This window comes from Daphnia pulex, chromosome 6 (genome assembly GCF_021134715.1).
Source record: "Daphnia pulex isolate KAP4 chromosome 6, ASM2113471v1".
Lineage (NCBI taxonomy): Eukaryota > Metazoa > Arthropoda > Branchiopoda > Diplostraca > Daphniidae > Daphnia > Daphnia pulex.
The window spans coordinates 5601737-5618507 of NC_060022.1; the positions used below are offsets into that span (position 1 = coordinate 5601737).

A 16771-nucleotide genomic window follows, 5' to 3' on the forward strand; every position below is an offset into this window, starting at 1 on the left:
CTGATTGCCAACATTTGCATCAACTCACCATGAAAGAGACTTGGAAAGAGATATTGTGTGTAAGAGCCAAACAAGATCCATGTGAACACGAAAGTAGGGACACTTGACGTTCATTTTCGGCGGTCAAGTGGATGTGCGACCGGGTGAACCTGAACCTGCTGGGCGGACCTGGAGACGAAAGAAAAAAAAAAGACTTTCTCATCTTTTTTGATTAAATGAATTGGACCGTTTGATGCTATTGCGTCGAGTGTTCTCCCTCTCATGTGCTGCTGATTATTTGTGTTGATTCTTCCTATGTTGCGCGTTTGTCTACAGACACACGGGCACAATGGGAGAGAAGAAGACATGGAAATCATTTGCTTCTTCATCATCTTTTGCTCCCCCCCCCCAAAAAAAAACTAAAAAACTAAAAACAAATTCTTCTTTTGAATAGAGTAGCCGTACATGTTGTGTAGACCTATAAACGCGGGAGTGTGTGTCACGCCGGCGTTGATCAAGAGACGCCGCTCGCCGTTTGATCCATCGCTAACGAACCACTCGACTTTGTGTCGTCCGCGTTTCTTCTTCTTCTTCTTCTTTCTTTTTATATCTGCTCGGCTCTGTCCTTCAGCTTCGCCGCCTCTTCTTCTTCTTCTTCTTCTTCTTCCTGTGTCATCTTTTATTCGCCTCTTTTTTCTCTCTATGGAGAGAAAGCGAATCTCCCGGTTGCCATCTCGCTCGGCGTCCCTTATAATTAACGGACAAGGAGGACCCAATCGGGACACGCGCGTGTCTACCATAACCCGCAACGCTTTCGTCCTTTTTTTCTTTTATTTTTCTCCTTTTTCTTTTTCTCCTTTTTCTCTGTGTGTGTCGTCTCCTAATACATTTTGCATTATATGGCGGGATGTATCAATTTAGATTTACGTGAATCTTGTTAGACCACGACCGAGTCCCGCAGAGACGCAAATTTGGGGCTTTTGTGGCCTGCGATTTGGGTGCGTGAAAGAAACAACATCAGGAAAGGCATCAGCAGGGGGAAAAGAAAATCAAGGGGAATGAGGAGCAAACTTGATTTATTATCAGAATTGATTTCCATTAGGGATAATGGTGACTCTCTTGATTGTTTTAAGGGAAAAGAAAAAAAAAGAACGGAGAGAGAGAGAGTGGAATAGCCCAGTAGCTCTCCCAACTGCCTCACGTCCAAAGGAAAACGATTTGTTATTGAAGGGCCAAGTGAGGGACCGGCGGGAGCACACAGTTCGAGTCTCTCCCGTTGTCGACTGCATCTGTCGCATATGTAAAAGGACTGGAGAGAAGAAGAAGAAGAAAAAACTCCCGAGCTCACCACCGCCGCCACCACGGCGGAGGGCTAGAAGAAGAAAAAGAAAAAAACAAACAAGGCGGAATGCATCAACACGACACACACACACGGGAAACGGGAGCCGATGGAATGAAGAAACCAGAGAGTCTCTCTCTAGCTCTCTCTCCTACTGTACATACATACATTGTGTGTGTCTTTTTCATCCTGATTCTTTGATTCGTTTTTCTTCTTTTGTGTGTGCTCAGCAGCACAGAGGGAATATTTGAAGACGCCGGTCGCCTACCAAGACTCTCTCTGATCAATTACTCGTTCACGTCCCTCAGCGTGTAACCACATTTCTACCTCCCCTCCATTCCCTCTCTCCTCCTCTCGTTTATTCAAATCTAATTTCCAATGAATCAACGGGCGTCTCCCATCTTATCACACAACCAAACGCGCGCTTTCAACTTCTCTCACTCGGCATTTTTTCACGAAATAGAATGAAACAAAAAAGTAAAATAAAATAAAACACGTTTGTGATTGCCAAACAGCTCCGTCCTTATCCAGACACGCATGCAGCAGGGGGAATATAATAATAATGATAAGGTGTTGATTTAGAAAAATTCCCCCCAACAACGCCGTTTTGGTTATATCAAGTATGTCTAGCCACATTGAATCTTTATTTGGTCTGATTGTCTTGGACACACGATGACGGATATATCGGTCCCGCTAGCTCACGCTGCCAACCGGATCTAGACGGAAAAGGGGAGAGATGGAGAGAAAGACAAAAAATGATCTCATTCAATCTTCGTCTTCTTGTTCTGCTGTTGAACGAAGCAAAAAAAAATAAAATAAATAGACTGTGAGAGAAGGGAATGATTTTGTCAGGCAGCTCCATGATATCCGGGCATCTATACACAGCAGCAGCAGATGGACAACACAAAGTAATAGAGCCCATCCCGGAAAAAAAAAAAATATATAGGCTATATATATATTTAGTGATATCAAAAAAGTTTTGGCCTTATATTTTCTTAAGGCCAGCCAACCAGCTCCTTGGAGGACGAATGGGTTGGCAGTATAGTGGACCGTGACGCGTGTGGTGAGCGTGACTTGGATGTGGATAAGAAAAAAAGAAAAGAATTAAAACAGAAGCTTCTTCATGTTAAATCCTCCGTTTTCTAATGTCGTCTATAACTCGGATGACCAAGTTTGGCGATCCATTTCTCATTTTCTTCCGTATTTATTGTTAGCTCAGTGGATATATTTTCGGGTTGGTGATATTGTGCGCGGAGCAATTAAATCGTTCAGCTCGACAGTCTCGACTCACGTGAAACGAAAGTGACAGCTATGCTATAGACGCTCTGATTGAATTACTTGACGGCCGCATCACACGAAGGAGAGAGAAGAAAGTTGCCTCATCTCCTTCCACAAAAGTGAACTCGTCATTGTGCTGGAGCAAAAAACAGCAGCAGCTCAGATCGGATTTATTCGAGCGATTTTACACTCCCCAAAAAGTCAGATATCGAATGGCATCCCCGACTGCCCAACTAGTGTCGCAGCTCGACTTTTTAGAGATGTTGATGACGTCGTTCTCTTCTTCTTCCATCACCTTTTACGTCGATGGCAGTATATGTAGCGTATCCCTAAATGGCGCCACAACTCTCAAATCTCGTGCGGCGTATCATAAGGGAATTATGAGTTGTCTGACATTTGATAGACTACACTGGTGACACGATGATAAAGCCAGCAGCAACAAGCGTTATCATTCCAGGAATTATTTCTGTCTTCTTTTTTATATTTTTCATTTTTCATCCCATCATTTCAATATCATAAAACAAAATAATAAAATGGAAAAAAAAACAATGTCCTTAGAGTTCATTTTTGTCCGTTTTGGTGGACGGGTTTTTCTTATATAGTCTCTCCTGCTGTATAGAGCTGTTCAATGTTCACGGTTGATGGCTCACCAACTGGTGATGGATGATGGTCTACCTGATTAGCATATATTTACAACCCCCACAGCCATACATAGTGGCTGCAGCAGCAGTCCCCCCCATTTCTAGCCGGGTCGCCGAGAGATATTTATTTACATGAATATAATCAAAATATACGTCGGTGCATATATGTCTCCTCACATGTTGTTGTGTTAGATTCACTGTGTGCCCCGTGTGTGTGTGTGTGTGTGTGTGTCTACGTGTCCTGTGTGTCTATTGACGTTGACGTATCGGCCGGGGACATGGATTCAATGACGAGATGGATGGCGGCCAATGATCGGCTCCTCTTTTTCCCCTGGAAGAAGAAAAAGAAAAAGAAAATCAAAAAGAAAAACAAGACGGGCGACCTCATTAAAAACAGCGGTGCACGTCCGTTCCGTCCGGCCCAGGCACCCAGTCGTCATATCATCGAGAAGAAGAAGAAGAAGAAGCACAAGAGATGGCGATGGATCATCAATCAGACCAGAGCCGAACGTGATGTGATGTGAGCAACGCTCACAAAAAGGGAGGCCGGAATTTTCTCTTTTTTCTTCTTCTTCTTCCTCCGCCACAAAACCGAAAACCGCCACCGTCAACCGCCGCCGCCGCCGCCACTAAATAAAAAAAAAAAAAAGAAAAACCTTTGGCCGTTGGCTTCTTTTTATTCTGTGTGTGTGTGTTTTGACTGCAAATAGACGGGCCCATATCAAAAAGGGGTAAGAGACATAACCCAGAGTTTTATAAGAGAAATAAAACATCAATAAAAAATAAGATTCTAAATCTCTGGGGGCTAAAGTTCGAAAATGGTCATCGTGGTTGATGCTGATCGTTAACTGGGCATCGCTCGAAACTAATCTGTCATTTGCGAGCCAGTTTGCGAGCCAAAAGAATTACGACCGAGTCCCTCCATCTCCTTCGGATAGAACGAAAAAAGAAAACAAAAATAAGAGATTTCCATTTCAGCAGAAGAAGAAGAGCAATCTGCATATGGTCACGAACGACGACACGAATATTCATCATCAAGTCCATATAACCTGAGCACTGCTCCTCTCCTCCTATTATATAAATGTGTATGTATAATAGAGAGTGTGTGTGTTTAAGAGAGAGAGAGAGCCAGGAGCTGTGCAGTCTGTGCCAGGAGAGTCAATTTATAATTTCAGAAATCACAAAACGAAAGTGGGATAGATTATTGTTGCCCGGCTGGATGCTGGGCTGCTGCTGGCTGGCTGGCAGCGCCCAGTCGACTGTTATCCATTATATCGTTTGTCGCCCGACCGCGCTAGTTTATAATGTAAGAAACGTTTTTATTTTTATTTTTATTTATTTTTGGCGTTTTCTTTTAGAAATTTATTTTTAAAGCAAATGACTTGTGTGGAATTGCCACCGAAGGCTATCAACCTTGAGGGAAACATTTGAGAAATAAAATCAACACGATGGAAAAAGAAAACGAAATCCAATTGACTATTGTAACGATGATTGTATTATGCGCATGTTATTATTATATTGTGTTGCTAGTTGGTTTGTCTGCGTAGATTTCAACTCTCATTATTGCATGAGATTTGACCGCGGGCGACGTTTGCTGAAGCAAATGGAATCAAACGCCACAGTCTAATCATTTCCATTAATTTTTTCTTCTTTCCCAGTATAAAATGAGAAGAAAAAAAAAAAGAAAAATCAATTCAAATTAGAACGGGTAGCGACCGCGTGTCTCTAAACAAAACGCAGCGACATTCGATCCAGCAGCCTATCCTTTTGGGTCTAATCGGTAATCAAAGTAGATAACATGTTCGAGACTCCTTCAGTGTCAAGAACGGGTTTTTTTGTTTTTCACTCTCCCTCGCTGTTCGCTCAAATTACCGGAAAAAAAATCAGAGCGTGATTGTGTTACACCACCACGTTTCGTCACTCTCTCTCTCTGATCGCCAAATGAATCGAAAAACATTGGAAAGAGATTAAATTTCTTCTTTTTTCTTCTTTTCTAAAATCTATATATTTTTTTTGTTTTCGACATAGATAATATAACCTTGTGTTGCACACGTTTACTTTGTTGCCAAGGTCAAAATGGACGCCGATTCTTTTGTTTTTTTCTATTTTTTGGTCGGTGACTGGACCAACCACCGGATGGCACACGTTCAGGGAATTGGGAGAGGGCGAGGAAAAAATCGCCCCGGGATGTTCTCTCTCAGTTCGTTAATTGTTGCAAAAAAGAAAAGTGTGTTACTAATCCCCACTTCCGGCACTGTATAGTATACTGCATACATAGCAACAGACATACCTCCCCCTCCCTCCTTAACCAACAGAGTGTGACTCGAAGCAAAAACAAATGTTTATTTGACTTAAAAAAGAAAATTGCACAGTCGTCAAAGTGATGGGAGAGAAAACAGGTTTTTCCTTTTTTCTTCTTTTTCGAGTGTCCGTTTTCACGCCCTGGATACATTTTGCAAGCCGAGACGTGAGTTAAACGAAGCTGCTGATGGTCGACTTGGAAGAAACGTAACACGAGAATCTACTGTATGTAACCTCGTCAACTTGGGAACTTTCTTGGCCGCTGTCGCCATCCGCCATTTCCCCAATGAGCTTTGACCTAGGTGCCGGTAAGCGTTCAACTATCTATTTCACTTTGTTACAAGTATATGTATATTATAAAAGTGGAATAACACTTTAACGAGTCTAGGGCGAGATAGGATTCCATTGGTTGGAACTATTTGGTAAGTTCCACTCTCACATTTCAGTTATTCTCCGGCAGATCATTTTTAGTCCGTCTGTAATTGGGACGAGAGGGGGGGAAGTAATTGGACGAGGTAAAGCAATTCCTGCCGGATTTTCGAGGTTTTTCCTCATCCTACAAGAAAAAAGGAAAGAGTTGAAATTTAAAAAAATGTTTTGACGTTTTTTCTTGATAGAAAAGATGATGACTTGTGGCGGGTCTGACCGCGCCCCAACCGGTTCGTACTTGCACGACAATCTCTCAAGGAAAAATAACACATTCTATAGCTATACAATTTATAATAACGAGCTTGACAATTCTGACATATCCCGTGAAAGTGTTGAGACTCTAATGAGAGACCCAATGCTGCACGGACTGGCCTTGATGTGGATGATGTTACGTTTGTAATCCAACGCCATTCTTTCCAGAAATGTAAATGACGCATTTAGTCGACATGGCCAGAATGTGGGCCACACGTGATTTATTGACGGAAACTGCTAGCTAATTTTAATTGCGCTAACTGCTGGGTCGTTATCCTGATTATTAAAAAAAGGGGGGAGATTTTTCTTTTTCTTTTTTTTTTTGGCTCTGGGTTTTAAATAAATAGTTTTTAGTCACAGTCGAAAGACACACTCGGAGCGCAATAATTAAAAGAATTATTGCCACAGCGTACCAACAGACGAAAAAGAACGACACATCACCCCACCCTAGTATATGCTCCATACTATATATATACTTGTCTTTTGATTTTTAATTGGAACTTTTTCTCCTATCTCCGCCGGAATTCCGTTCCAGCGTCCGGGATGACGAATGGCATTCACTTTGTTCTCTTCTCTCTCCGTCCCTTTTCCCTTCAACCTCATGGCGCATCTAAGCGTCAACGTATAACCAATACTCTTTTAACAGCACAAGTAACAGAGTATAGTATTAACTAAATATCATCTAGAATCTATCTCTATGTAGTTTCCAGCTTTTGAACTTGGCTTTCTAATGTCTGGGGCCAGTGAATGAGCAGAGTTCTCCGCACGGATCGCGGAGTTTCCCTTGGTTGGGCTCCTTCTCCAACTGAGCTGGGCGTTCATTAGCTAATGGCCGTGTAACGACGACAAAGCTGCTGCTGCTGGAGAGTCAGAGGACAGAAGAAGGTGCTGCTGCGTTGTTCTCCATTTATTTTCTTTCTCGCTCGGACATCCGGGCGGAATTCTTCTTCGTTTTCCAGCATGAACAATTGGTGACTTATTATTTTATCTTCTTGTCTAACTTGCTCGCATTCGATTCTTTTTCGGCTGCTGGCACGATTGCCATTATTCCTTTCCACTGACTTGTAATCCGAATCAAAAGAGGAGAGAGACAGACAGAAAGAAAAAAGAATAAAAAAGACCAGAGAGCAGCCGGAGCAGAGCCGGACGGGCAGAGACAGTATTGGCCTGCATGCCCTGCCCTTATGACAGTGGAAAATTGGTCGCAGGGCCGGAATCGTGCTCTGCTTCCATCATTTCTCTCTCTCTTGACTCGTGTGTGTCCAGTCGACTGGCTGTTAATGTATTATTTGATTTCTTTCGTGCCGATACAATTCCTTTAATATCTACATACATTTTCCTGCTGGCCCAGTTTTTTTTAGAGGGGGGAATAGGCTACTGGGCTCGTCTCCCACACAAGACAGCCGGGCCAGCAGCAGCAGCAGCAGCGAGATGAAAAAGTCATCCAGCTGTCGAGGGATGCGTGTCCTGAACAGCAGCACATATTCGTCGTCTGTTATATAAGTAGAAAAATATAAAAAATAAGAAAGGACATCACAGCATGCATAGGCGCAGGAAAGCGGAAGAGAAACGAATCAATCCGCACGACCGGAGGCGAATTGTTTTCCGATTCTCAAAGGGCCACGACGGCCATTTCTTTTTCACTTTCAAAGAAATAATAAACAAAAGGAGAGACAATTTCGTCGTCAGGAAAAATAATAAAAAAAAAAAACATATTTTGCCTTTTTCGTCCGTCCATTCGACCGGACGTGATGACGAATAACATTTCAAATGAAAACAGCCGGACCGGCCGTAACTAATCCAAAACACATTTTGTATTTTAATCGGATTATTTATATGAAAATACTATATTGTTTAAATTATTATTTTTCCAATAGAAGAAATAGAAAAAGAAGATAAAGAGATTCCGGTCGAGTCCATTAGATAAAAAGCAGCGCGCTCCAATACTTGACGTTATGTAACGGATTGTTGTTGATTGTTTAGCGCGTGCCTACCGAGAAATGAAAGTGACAATGGCACACGACAATTCCCTAATCGTACGGCAAGGACAACAACAATTTTTTCTCTCTCTCCAAAACGGATTTGTTTGAAATCCACGAATAATCTCACAAGCAGCTTTTCAGCGAAAATGGTCTTATACGACCGTTACATTTTTGCGCAGGTTGTCTTATTATTTATTTCTTTGCTTGCTATTATGTTCATTCCATATAATGATTGAATTGACGTTATATTTACTCTACTGCAGATAGTTGTTGTGTGCCCTTGGTGTTAACTCGGTCACCAGGGGGTTTTGTGTATAGAGGAGACGAGCGCTGGGTATTGGCTCGTGCCTTTCCATCGGATTATAACGATCCGTCCATGATGACGACTCAACACTGAGCCCACCCTTACATAGTCTACTCAGTATAGGCTTTCCTATCCAGCTAGAATTTTATTTTCTCTTATTTTTTCTCTCTCTCTAGTCTCTACGCCTGGCAGGGGAAAATCGCGCAATCGCCAAACTTAAGCCGATGAGTGTGCGAGTTGCTCCGGGTGTTGTTTTGTTGCACGAAAATCAAACCCAACTGACTGACTGGGTTGTTGTTTCCCATTTATATCCCTCAGCTGCTGCTGGAATATCTCTTTCCGCTTTTGCCTACGCATTTCCGGTGTTGGCTTTTATTATTTATTCCAGTTCCGAATTGTCTTTTTTAAATATTTTGATTTTATTTCAAAGTTTAGATTGGAAAAGCGTTTGGTTACAACAGCGGACACTAGACGTCGTTGAAGAGAGTTAAAAAGGAGAAAATTCAACCAACAGGAAAACAAAAAGGATAGACACACAAGAAGAGGAATGTGTTTTTCCCTTGTTAAAGGAAAAAAGGAAGAAAAAATCAATTCTTTTTATTTTTGTTGTTTGATTTAAAAGAAGAGGAGGGTCTTTTACCCGTGGTATGTGGTGGTGGTAGAGACTTTTCTTTACCTTTTTCTTTCCCTTTTTATATTTCCAAAGGTTTTCGGTGAAATATTTTTCCAAGCCGTTTTTTTTTATTTTTCATTCTTTTTTTTTCCGTGACTAAACTCCGCCTACTTTTTCCCTTTTAACCACAACTGCTGGTCCACCCTCCCTGCGCCACCCTCCAAGTTTGTTTCTCTACACACCCGACCTTGGGGTCCCTCTGGCGGACTCGCCTGTCAAACGCCAGACTCTAGTTGAACCGCCGAGCCCATCAGAGTTCAGTCGTGGCCAGTCCTCTCCTAGAAACGGACGTGCCTAACATTTCTCTCTCTCTCCCCACACAACAACATTTTTCTAACTTCAAAAGAAAAACAGAGTCCAATTTTTACTGTTTTCAACGTTTTCGATTTTCATTCAAACATTTATTTTTGGCTAACATTGTGTGTGCGCTCAACAATTCAAACAAAGTGTTTTATTCAATCGTGTCCGAACATGTTTTTGGTGATTTAACGGAATTGTTTGATTCAAAACTGCATCAGCCACTCCTCAATAGAAATACGATCGAAACAGTGTGTGTGTGTATATGTCTGTGTGATTCATCTTTTGTGTTATTTTGTGCGTGTGCAAAGTGAACGGAGCAGAACACCACGCCAAAATGCCGTCGAGTCAACTTGTAGTGTCATCTTTCTCGGTTGCTGTTGTTGTTGTTGTTGTTTTGGCTTCGCTGGTTTCGGCGACGGTGCCGAGCTGCCAGTGGCAACAACCGGCGGCCGACGAAGGCAACGACGAATCGTCACTCCGCTGTCAGTTGCGGACTCTGCAGCCGGCCGAGTGGGAGTCACAGCTGGGCCGAGTGTCTCATCCGGAGCGGGCCACTTCTCTGCGCATCGAATGCAGCGACGTTCTCTTCTTCGAATCGGCTCTCGAGCGAGACATTCTCAAACGTCTGCCCAGGCTCAGACAATTGAGCGTCTCTTCCTGTAAAGTCAGAGCCATCCAGCCCGGATCGCTGGCCAGTCTGCCAGAACTCAAACGGCTCTCCATCCGCACTCACAACACCGACTGGCCGGCCATGGCCCTCACTCTCACCGATCAATCGCTGGCCGGCATGAGAGAGTTGAGACATCTCGATTTGAGCGACAACAGTCTCATTTCAACACCTGACGGACTTTTCTGCTCGCTGGCCAGTCTGTCCGGTCTCAATTTATCTTCCAACCGACTTCAAGATGTCGCCTCGCTCGGATTCAACTCGGCCGACGAGGAATGCCTTCAAGAACTCACCGAATTGGACTTGAGCTGGAACGGCATCTCGGAACTTCATCCGCTTTCGCTCCGGGCCCTCCGCAAACTCCAGTCGCTCTCCATCCAGCACAACGGTTTGACTCACGTGGCCGATCAGTCGCTGGCCGGTTTGGAATCGCTTCGTATGTTGAATCTTTCCAGCAACGAATTGTCTGTTTTGCCACCGGATCTCTTCCGCGATTGCCACGACCTCCGCGAGTTGGACCTCCACCAAAACAGCTTGGCTGTCTTGCCTTTGGGCAGTTTCGCCGGACTCAGCCAACTCCAGGTGCTTGATTTGTCTCGCAACTCTTTGGGCCCGGTCCATCGCGACACTTTCGCCGGACTTTTGCGCCTGGTCGTCTTGAATTTGGGCCACAACGCCCTCACCCGGATCGACTCGACCATGTTCCGTGACTTGGCCAGCCTTCAGGTCCTCCGGCTGGACTCGAATTTGATCGAATCGGTCGATTCGGACGCCTTTCTCCCCCTGTTCAACCTGCACACCCTGGACCTGTCCAACAACCGGATCAGCATCGTCAGCGACCGACTTTTGGGCGGACTCTTCGTCCTCAGTTCCTTGTCGGTCGGCTCCAACCGCATCCACTCCATCAGCGAAGACGCTTTCCGCAACTGCAGCGGCCTCCGCGATCTCGATCTGTCCGGCAACAGCTTGCAGTCGATTCCGGAAGCCGTTGGCCAGTTGTCGCTGCTCAAGTCTCTCGACTTGTCGTCGAACCGAATCACCCGGGCCACCAACTTGTCTTCCACCTGGCAGCAGCTCTACAGCCTCAACCTGGCCGACAACCACATCCGCACGGTCAGCAAGGAAGCCTTCTCCGGACTGGGTAATCTCGTGGCTCTCAATTTGGCCGGCAATCAGCTGGAACAGTTGGAAGCTGGCACTTTCGACCGGACTTCGGGCCTCCAGGTCTTGCGGCTGGATGGCAACAGCCTTACCGACGTCAACGGCCTTTTCGCCGGACTGCACAACCTCCGCTGGTTGAACGTTTCCGCCAATCGCATCCAGCTCTTCGATTATTCCTTCCTGCCCGCCAACGTCGAGTGGCTGGACATCCACCAAAATGCTCTCAGCGAACTGGGCAACTATTTCCAGATCCAGCTGGCCAACCTGCAGGCTATCGACGCCAGCTTCAACCAACTGACGGATTTGACATCGGACAGCGTTCCGGACAGCGTCGTCCAACTCTTCGTCAACGACAACAAGATTTCCAGCATCGCGGCCAACACTTTCCTGAAAAAGGCCAACCTGTCGAGAGTCGACCTCAACTCCAACAAATTGCAGACGCTCGATCCGGCCGCTTTGTGGCTCAGTCCCGTTCCGGCCGATCGCGATCTGCCCGAAATCTCTCTAGGAGACAATCCATGGGAGTGCGACTGCGGTTTGGAGTGGCTTCCGCTTTTGGTCCAGCCCAGCAGCGCCTCCCGCCAGCAACCGCGTCTGGTCGATGCGGCCGACATCACTTGCCGCCTGAGCTTCCGCCGCGACAGCAAGAACGAGACGGCCGGCGAATTCTCGTTGGTTCCCTTAGTCGACGTCCGCCCGGAAGAATTCCTCTGCTCCTACCAGACCCACTGCTTCGCCCTGTGCCACTGTTGCGACTTTGACGCCTGCGACTGCGAGATGACTTGCCCGTCTGGCTGCAGTTGCTATCACGATCCCACCTGGTCATCCAACATCGTCGACTGCTCTGCCTCGGCCGGCCCGCTCAACGATCTGCCCGAAGGGATCCCGATGGACGCCACCCAGCTGTACCTGGACGGCAACAACTTGACCGAGCTGTCCAGTCACGCCTTTATCGGCCGCAAAAATCTGCGAACGCTCTACCTCAACGGCAGCCGGATCCATACGCTGCGCAACCGGACTTTCCACGGACTGGGCGCCCTCCAGGTGCTCCAGCTGGCCGACAACGAGCTGGAAGAGCTGCGAGGATCTGAGTTCGAGCCGCTGGATCATCTGAGAGAGCTGTACTTGCAGAACAACAAGCTGCGTTTCATCTCCGACACGGCCTTTGTCCATCTGCGCTCCCTTCAGGTCCTCCGGCTGGATGGCAATCGACTCCTGACCTTCCCTCTGTGGCGTCTGGGCGTCAATCCGCATCTGAACCAGCTCTCTCTGGGATTGAACCCGTGGAGCTGTGAGTGTCGTTTCTTGGCCGACTTCCAGCAATGGATCGCGGCCCATCCGCAGCAGCTGGTCGATTCGGATTCGCTCCACTGTCTGATGGGCGATCAGCAGCTGATTGGTTTCGACGAGTTCAACCGTAGCTGCTCGGCCAATCCTTCCATCAGCGTCGTGACACGCTTCAGCGGCGCCTCCGTCATGGACTATCTGCCGGTGATGGCTGCCGGAATTTGCCTCTTCCTGCTGGGCCTCATCGCCGTCATCTTGGTCTTTGTCTACCGCCAAACGGTCCGCATTTGGATCTTTTCTCGCTATCGCATCCGCCTTTGTGATTCCAAAGCCGAGGAACTCGACGCTTGCGTCTCTTCCTCCTCTTCCGGCCGGAAGGATGCCATGTTCGACGCTTTCGTCAGCTACAGCCTCAAGGACGAGCAGTTCGTGTCGCAGGTGTTGGCCGCCGAGTTGGAGCATTCAGCCGAAGCCGGATCGTCTTTCCGGCTCTGTCTCCAGCACAGGGACTTCCCAACATCCCATTCTGGAAGCAGCAGCACCAACAGCAGCAACAGTAGCAACCCGGGAGGAGATCCGCTAACGTTAGGATTGGCTGCCAGTCGCCGGATCGTCTTGGTCATTTCCCAGTCGTTTATCGAGTCCGAGTGGACCCGGCCCGAAGTGCGGACGGCCCTGACCGGTTTCTTGCGTCTGCCCCGTTCCCGTTTGGTCGCCGTTCTCCTGACTCCGTGGACCGACGATCAATCGGACCCGGAATTGAGTCTCCTCCTCCGCTCTTCCATCATCATCCGCTGGGGCGAGCGCAACTTTTGGTCCAAGATTCGTTACTACTTGCCGGATCCCACTCCCCGCCAGCACTACATCCGCAACATTCACTCATCCGGCAATGGATTGTGGTACCAGACCAACGGGCCGGCCACCGGCAACACTCTGCTGAGCTCCAAACGGACCCTGCCTCACCCGCTGCCCATCGACGCCATGATGGACAAGCAAGGCAAGGCGGAACTCTACTGGGAAGTCGGCAACGGCCACGGCCAGAACATCCCCCGTCGCTACACCTCCACTCCGCACACCGCCTCTTACGCCTGCCGCAACGGTCATCACGATCCCAACGTCGACGACATGTCATCCATGTATTCCGGCCAGTGCTACTCCCGCCTGGAGCACAGCTACATGTCCATCGATCACGGTCACGAGCACATCTACAGCAGCGTTGGAGATCCGGAATCGCATCAACATCATCACCATCACCACCACCAGCACCAGCAGCAACAACAACAACAACATCCGCACCATCCGCAACGCCCAGACTGCTGGTCCTACCAGTATCCGCCTTTACACCAGCAGCAGCACCACCAGGAAGCCGCCCAGCACATGGTGATCCATCACGGAGGTCCCCGGCCACCTACCCAACAGCCGGAATTCATTTTCTCGAACCACCAGCAGCAGCAACAACAGCAACAACATTCAACTTTCCTCGTTTGAATTTCGTTCCGCCAATCGAAACGAAATGTTTTAAACACGAAAAACAAAATATCCTACACGTCTTTTGAAGGCCACTCCGGATGGATGGCCTGATTGTATCATTTGTGTAAATTAAGAAAATCAGCAAAAATTTCCTCGCGCCTGTATAATCTTGTGTGTGTATAAAAATAATTCCTCCTTGTGAGACTGATTGGGGGTTGGTTTGATTTGTATAGTCTTCCTAGTCACGTGATCTGCCGTTTCCTTAAATTTTTTGGTTTTTTAAAATTTCTTCCGCCCGCGAATTGTTTTTCGCGGGTGCGGAAATGTTTCAATTTTTTTTTTCCGGCTCTTTTTTTGTTTTCGATTTGTCTTGGGACGAAGGAAGAAAAAATGGACAGCAGAAGAAACTGAAATCGAGTTGACAACTCCCGTGAATTGTGTTGTCCGCGTTTGTGTAAAAAAAAAGCAAAATGATGTGCGTGTGCTAAACGATGTCGTGTGTTTAACTATTTGTGTCGGGATTTACGACGAGCCGGAGAGAAAAGAAAAAGAGGAAACGAGAGAGAAGACAAATTTTCATATATTATATAAATATATCTATCGCGATGCAATACAATGCCTTTTCTGAGTTGAAACGAATTTTGTCGTGTTGTTTTTTTATTTTTTTTAATTTGATATTTTTTCATTCGGGTAAAAAACAAACGGGGAGGATTGCCGATTCTTTTATTTTTTTCGGGAGAGAGCTGTATAGAGTTGCGTGAGCTGGAGGCCCGTCCCTTTTTGTGCGTCAACCTTTTCTAAATGGCATTGGGTGTTAAGATGCGGCCAAAAAGTTGGGGGAAACCTTTGACAGTGTCGTAAACAGTGTGGATCCACTATGGCAGCAGCACGCGCCGCCCCGCGTCTATTCGGTTCCAACTGCCCAGATTTTCACGTCTGTAGTGTTTCCCGTTAAATGGATTAGGGCTATACCCCCCCTGTCTAGTGTTTCTCCTTCTTCTTTTGTTGCATCGATCACATTTTTTTTCAATTGAATTAAAGGGTATATAGGTATAATCCCGTCAAAAGTGACCTCCTTTTTGATCGTTTTCCTATTCCCCAGTCCCACAGTCCCGCAGTCGGGAAAAATAAGCAGCAGCCAAGAGCTTCGGGCCATATGTCAGCAGACAGTCTACCATAACTTAGAGACACACTTAATATATTATGGCCGGTGCTGGTATGCGGTCACATGTGCTGTGTGCACTGACCAGCGTTATTGCTTCATCATTTGTTTGGAAGGGGGGGGGGGAAACATTATTCATGCGTTGCTGTGAGGAATTCGTGGAAAACAGACGAAAAAGGAGAACGCAAAAACAATAACGGGACACGTAGCTAGCTCTCTCGTGTTGCAGCATCGATTTAACCAAGCGTCCGTTCACTTTTGTGAAGAAGGAGGGAGTGTCCATTACTATTTAGCCATTGCTGCAATCGCTGATTGGAAACAGCAGCTCTCACGCAATAATCAGCTATAATACGGAGAAGAGAACGTTGGGAAATGAGTTGCGCAAGAATGTCGGGGGCTGGCGATGACAATTTCAGGTGCATGATGGTCCGTTTTGATTCATGGAAATCAGAGCGGGAATAACTACCTCAAATAGTTGGGAAATAACAAAAAAGTTTATTTCTGTGTGTATGTACGTATATTCTTTTGTTTAGCTGTTTCTTCACGGTGCGTTTGCAAAGGGGGGAAACATTTGAAACTATTTTTTCTTGGGCTCTGTGAACTAGACACTAGTCCAAGTTTGGGCTCGACTGACTTTCATGACCGCGTCCGATTCAATTGAACAATTTCTGACACCAGATAAAAACAACACGAGACGGCGAGGAAATGAATCAAAAGAATAAATTTTTCGTCGCCCACCTTTTCATTATTTTTGATGGAGTGTATACGGTACAGTTTTAATTTCTTTATTTTATAAAATTCATTTATCACTGGCGCTGTTTTATTATTATTTTTCGGTGAGTTGGGTGTAGGGCTAGGGGGGGAACAAAATTCTAGATGGAAACATCACGCAATTGCGGCTTTCCGACGATAACAACAGGCCCTGCGGATAGAAAAGTCAAACAGAGACTCTTTTGACTTCTTCTCTAGTCGTCGTTTGCTGTTGTGGAAAAGGTGGGAGGGAACCGAACGTGACCGCAGGGCCGTCTCTCTCTCGAGCAGTCGCTAAATGGCCGCGTTGGTTCTAAAGTTTTGAGCTGCTGGTGACGACAGGAGAAAATGTTTGAAGGGCGGCCAAGCCAAAAGTGCCGTGGATGATGGGCGGAAGTCGTTGGTTCTAATCTAAGCGTGCTACCTGGCAACAAAACTGGATAACTATATAATATATCTCTTGTGTGTGTGTGTGTGTGTGTGTGTACATGCAGAGAGTTATACATGTATATAGGGAGGGAGGGGGGTGGTGACGGACATCAGACGCGCTTTTTATTTCCAAGGATCGAAAACTTTTGTTTTATTTTTTGGGTAAAAATAGTATAAGGGACGCCGGGGAAGTGGTGATGCAATCGTTGAAAATAATAATAATAATAACAAGGTGAATGATACGTCTACTCGTTGCGAGACCGACACTTCCCGCCCCGGAACACTCACACCTGTTTTCGATGATGCTCGTGCGCCTATTTTTGTTTTTTTTTTCGAAAAAAAGTTCTCGGTTGAAATATTTTTATGA

General features: G+C 46.2%; 1 protein-coding gene across 1 annotated transcript; it reads left to right on the plus strand.

The window, feature by feature from the left end:
• The first annotated feature begins 8098 nt into the window (after positions 1-8098).
• On the plus strand, positions 8099-14698 carry LOC124195348 (toll-like receptor Tollo). Its single transcript, XM_046589703.1, has 3 exons — positions 8099-8380; positions 8465-8869; positions 8936-14698. Exon 3 carries the CDS (start codon positions 9813-9815, stop codon positions 14079-14081), a length of 4269 nt encoding a protein of 1422 aa, XP_046445659.1. The 5' UTR covers positions 8099-8380; positions 8465-8869; positions 8936-9812; the 3' UTR covers positions 14082-14698.
• The last annotated feature ends 2073 nt before the right edge of the window (positions 14699-16771 follow it).

What these genes read in the sequence shown, in the direction of transcription:
- LOC124195348 (XM_046589703.1), top strand. Translation starts at nt 9,813, where the DNA reads ATGCCGTCGAGTCAACTTGTAGTGTCATCTTTCTCGGTTGCTGTTGTT.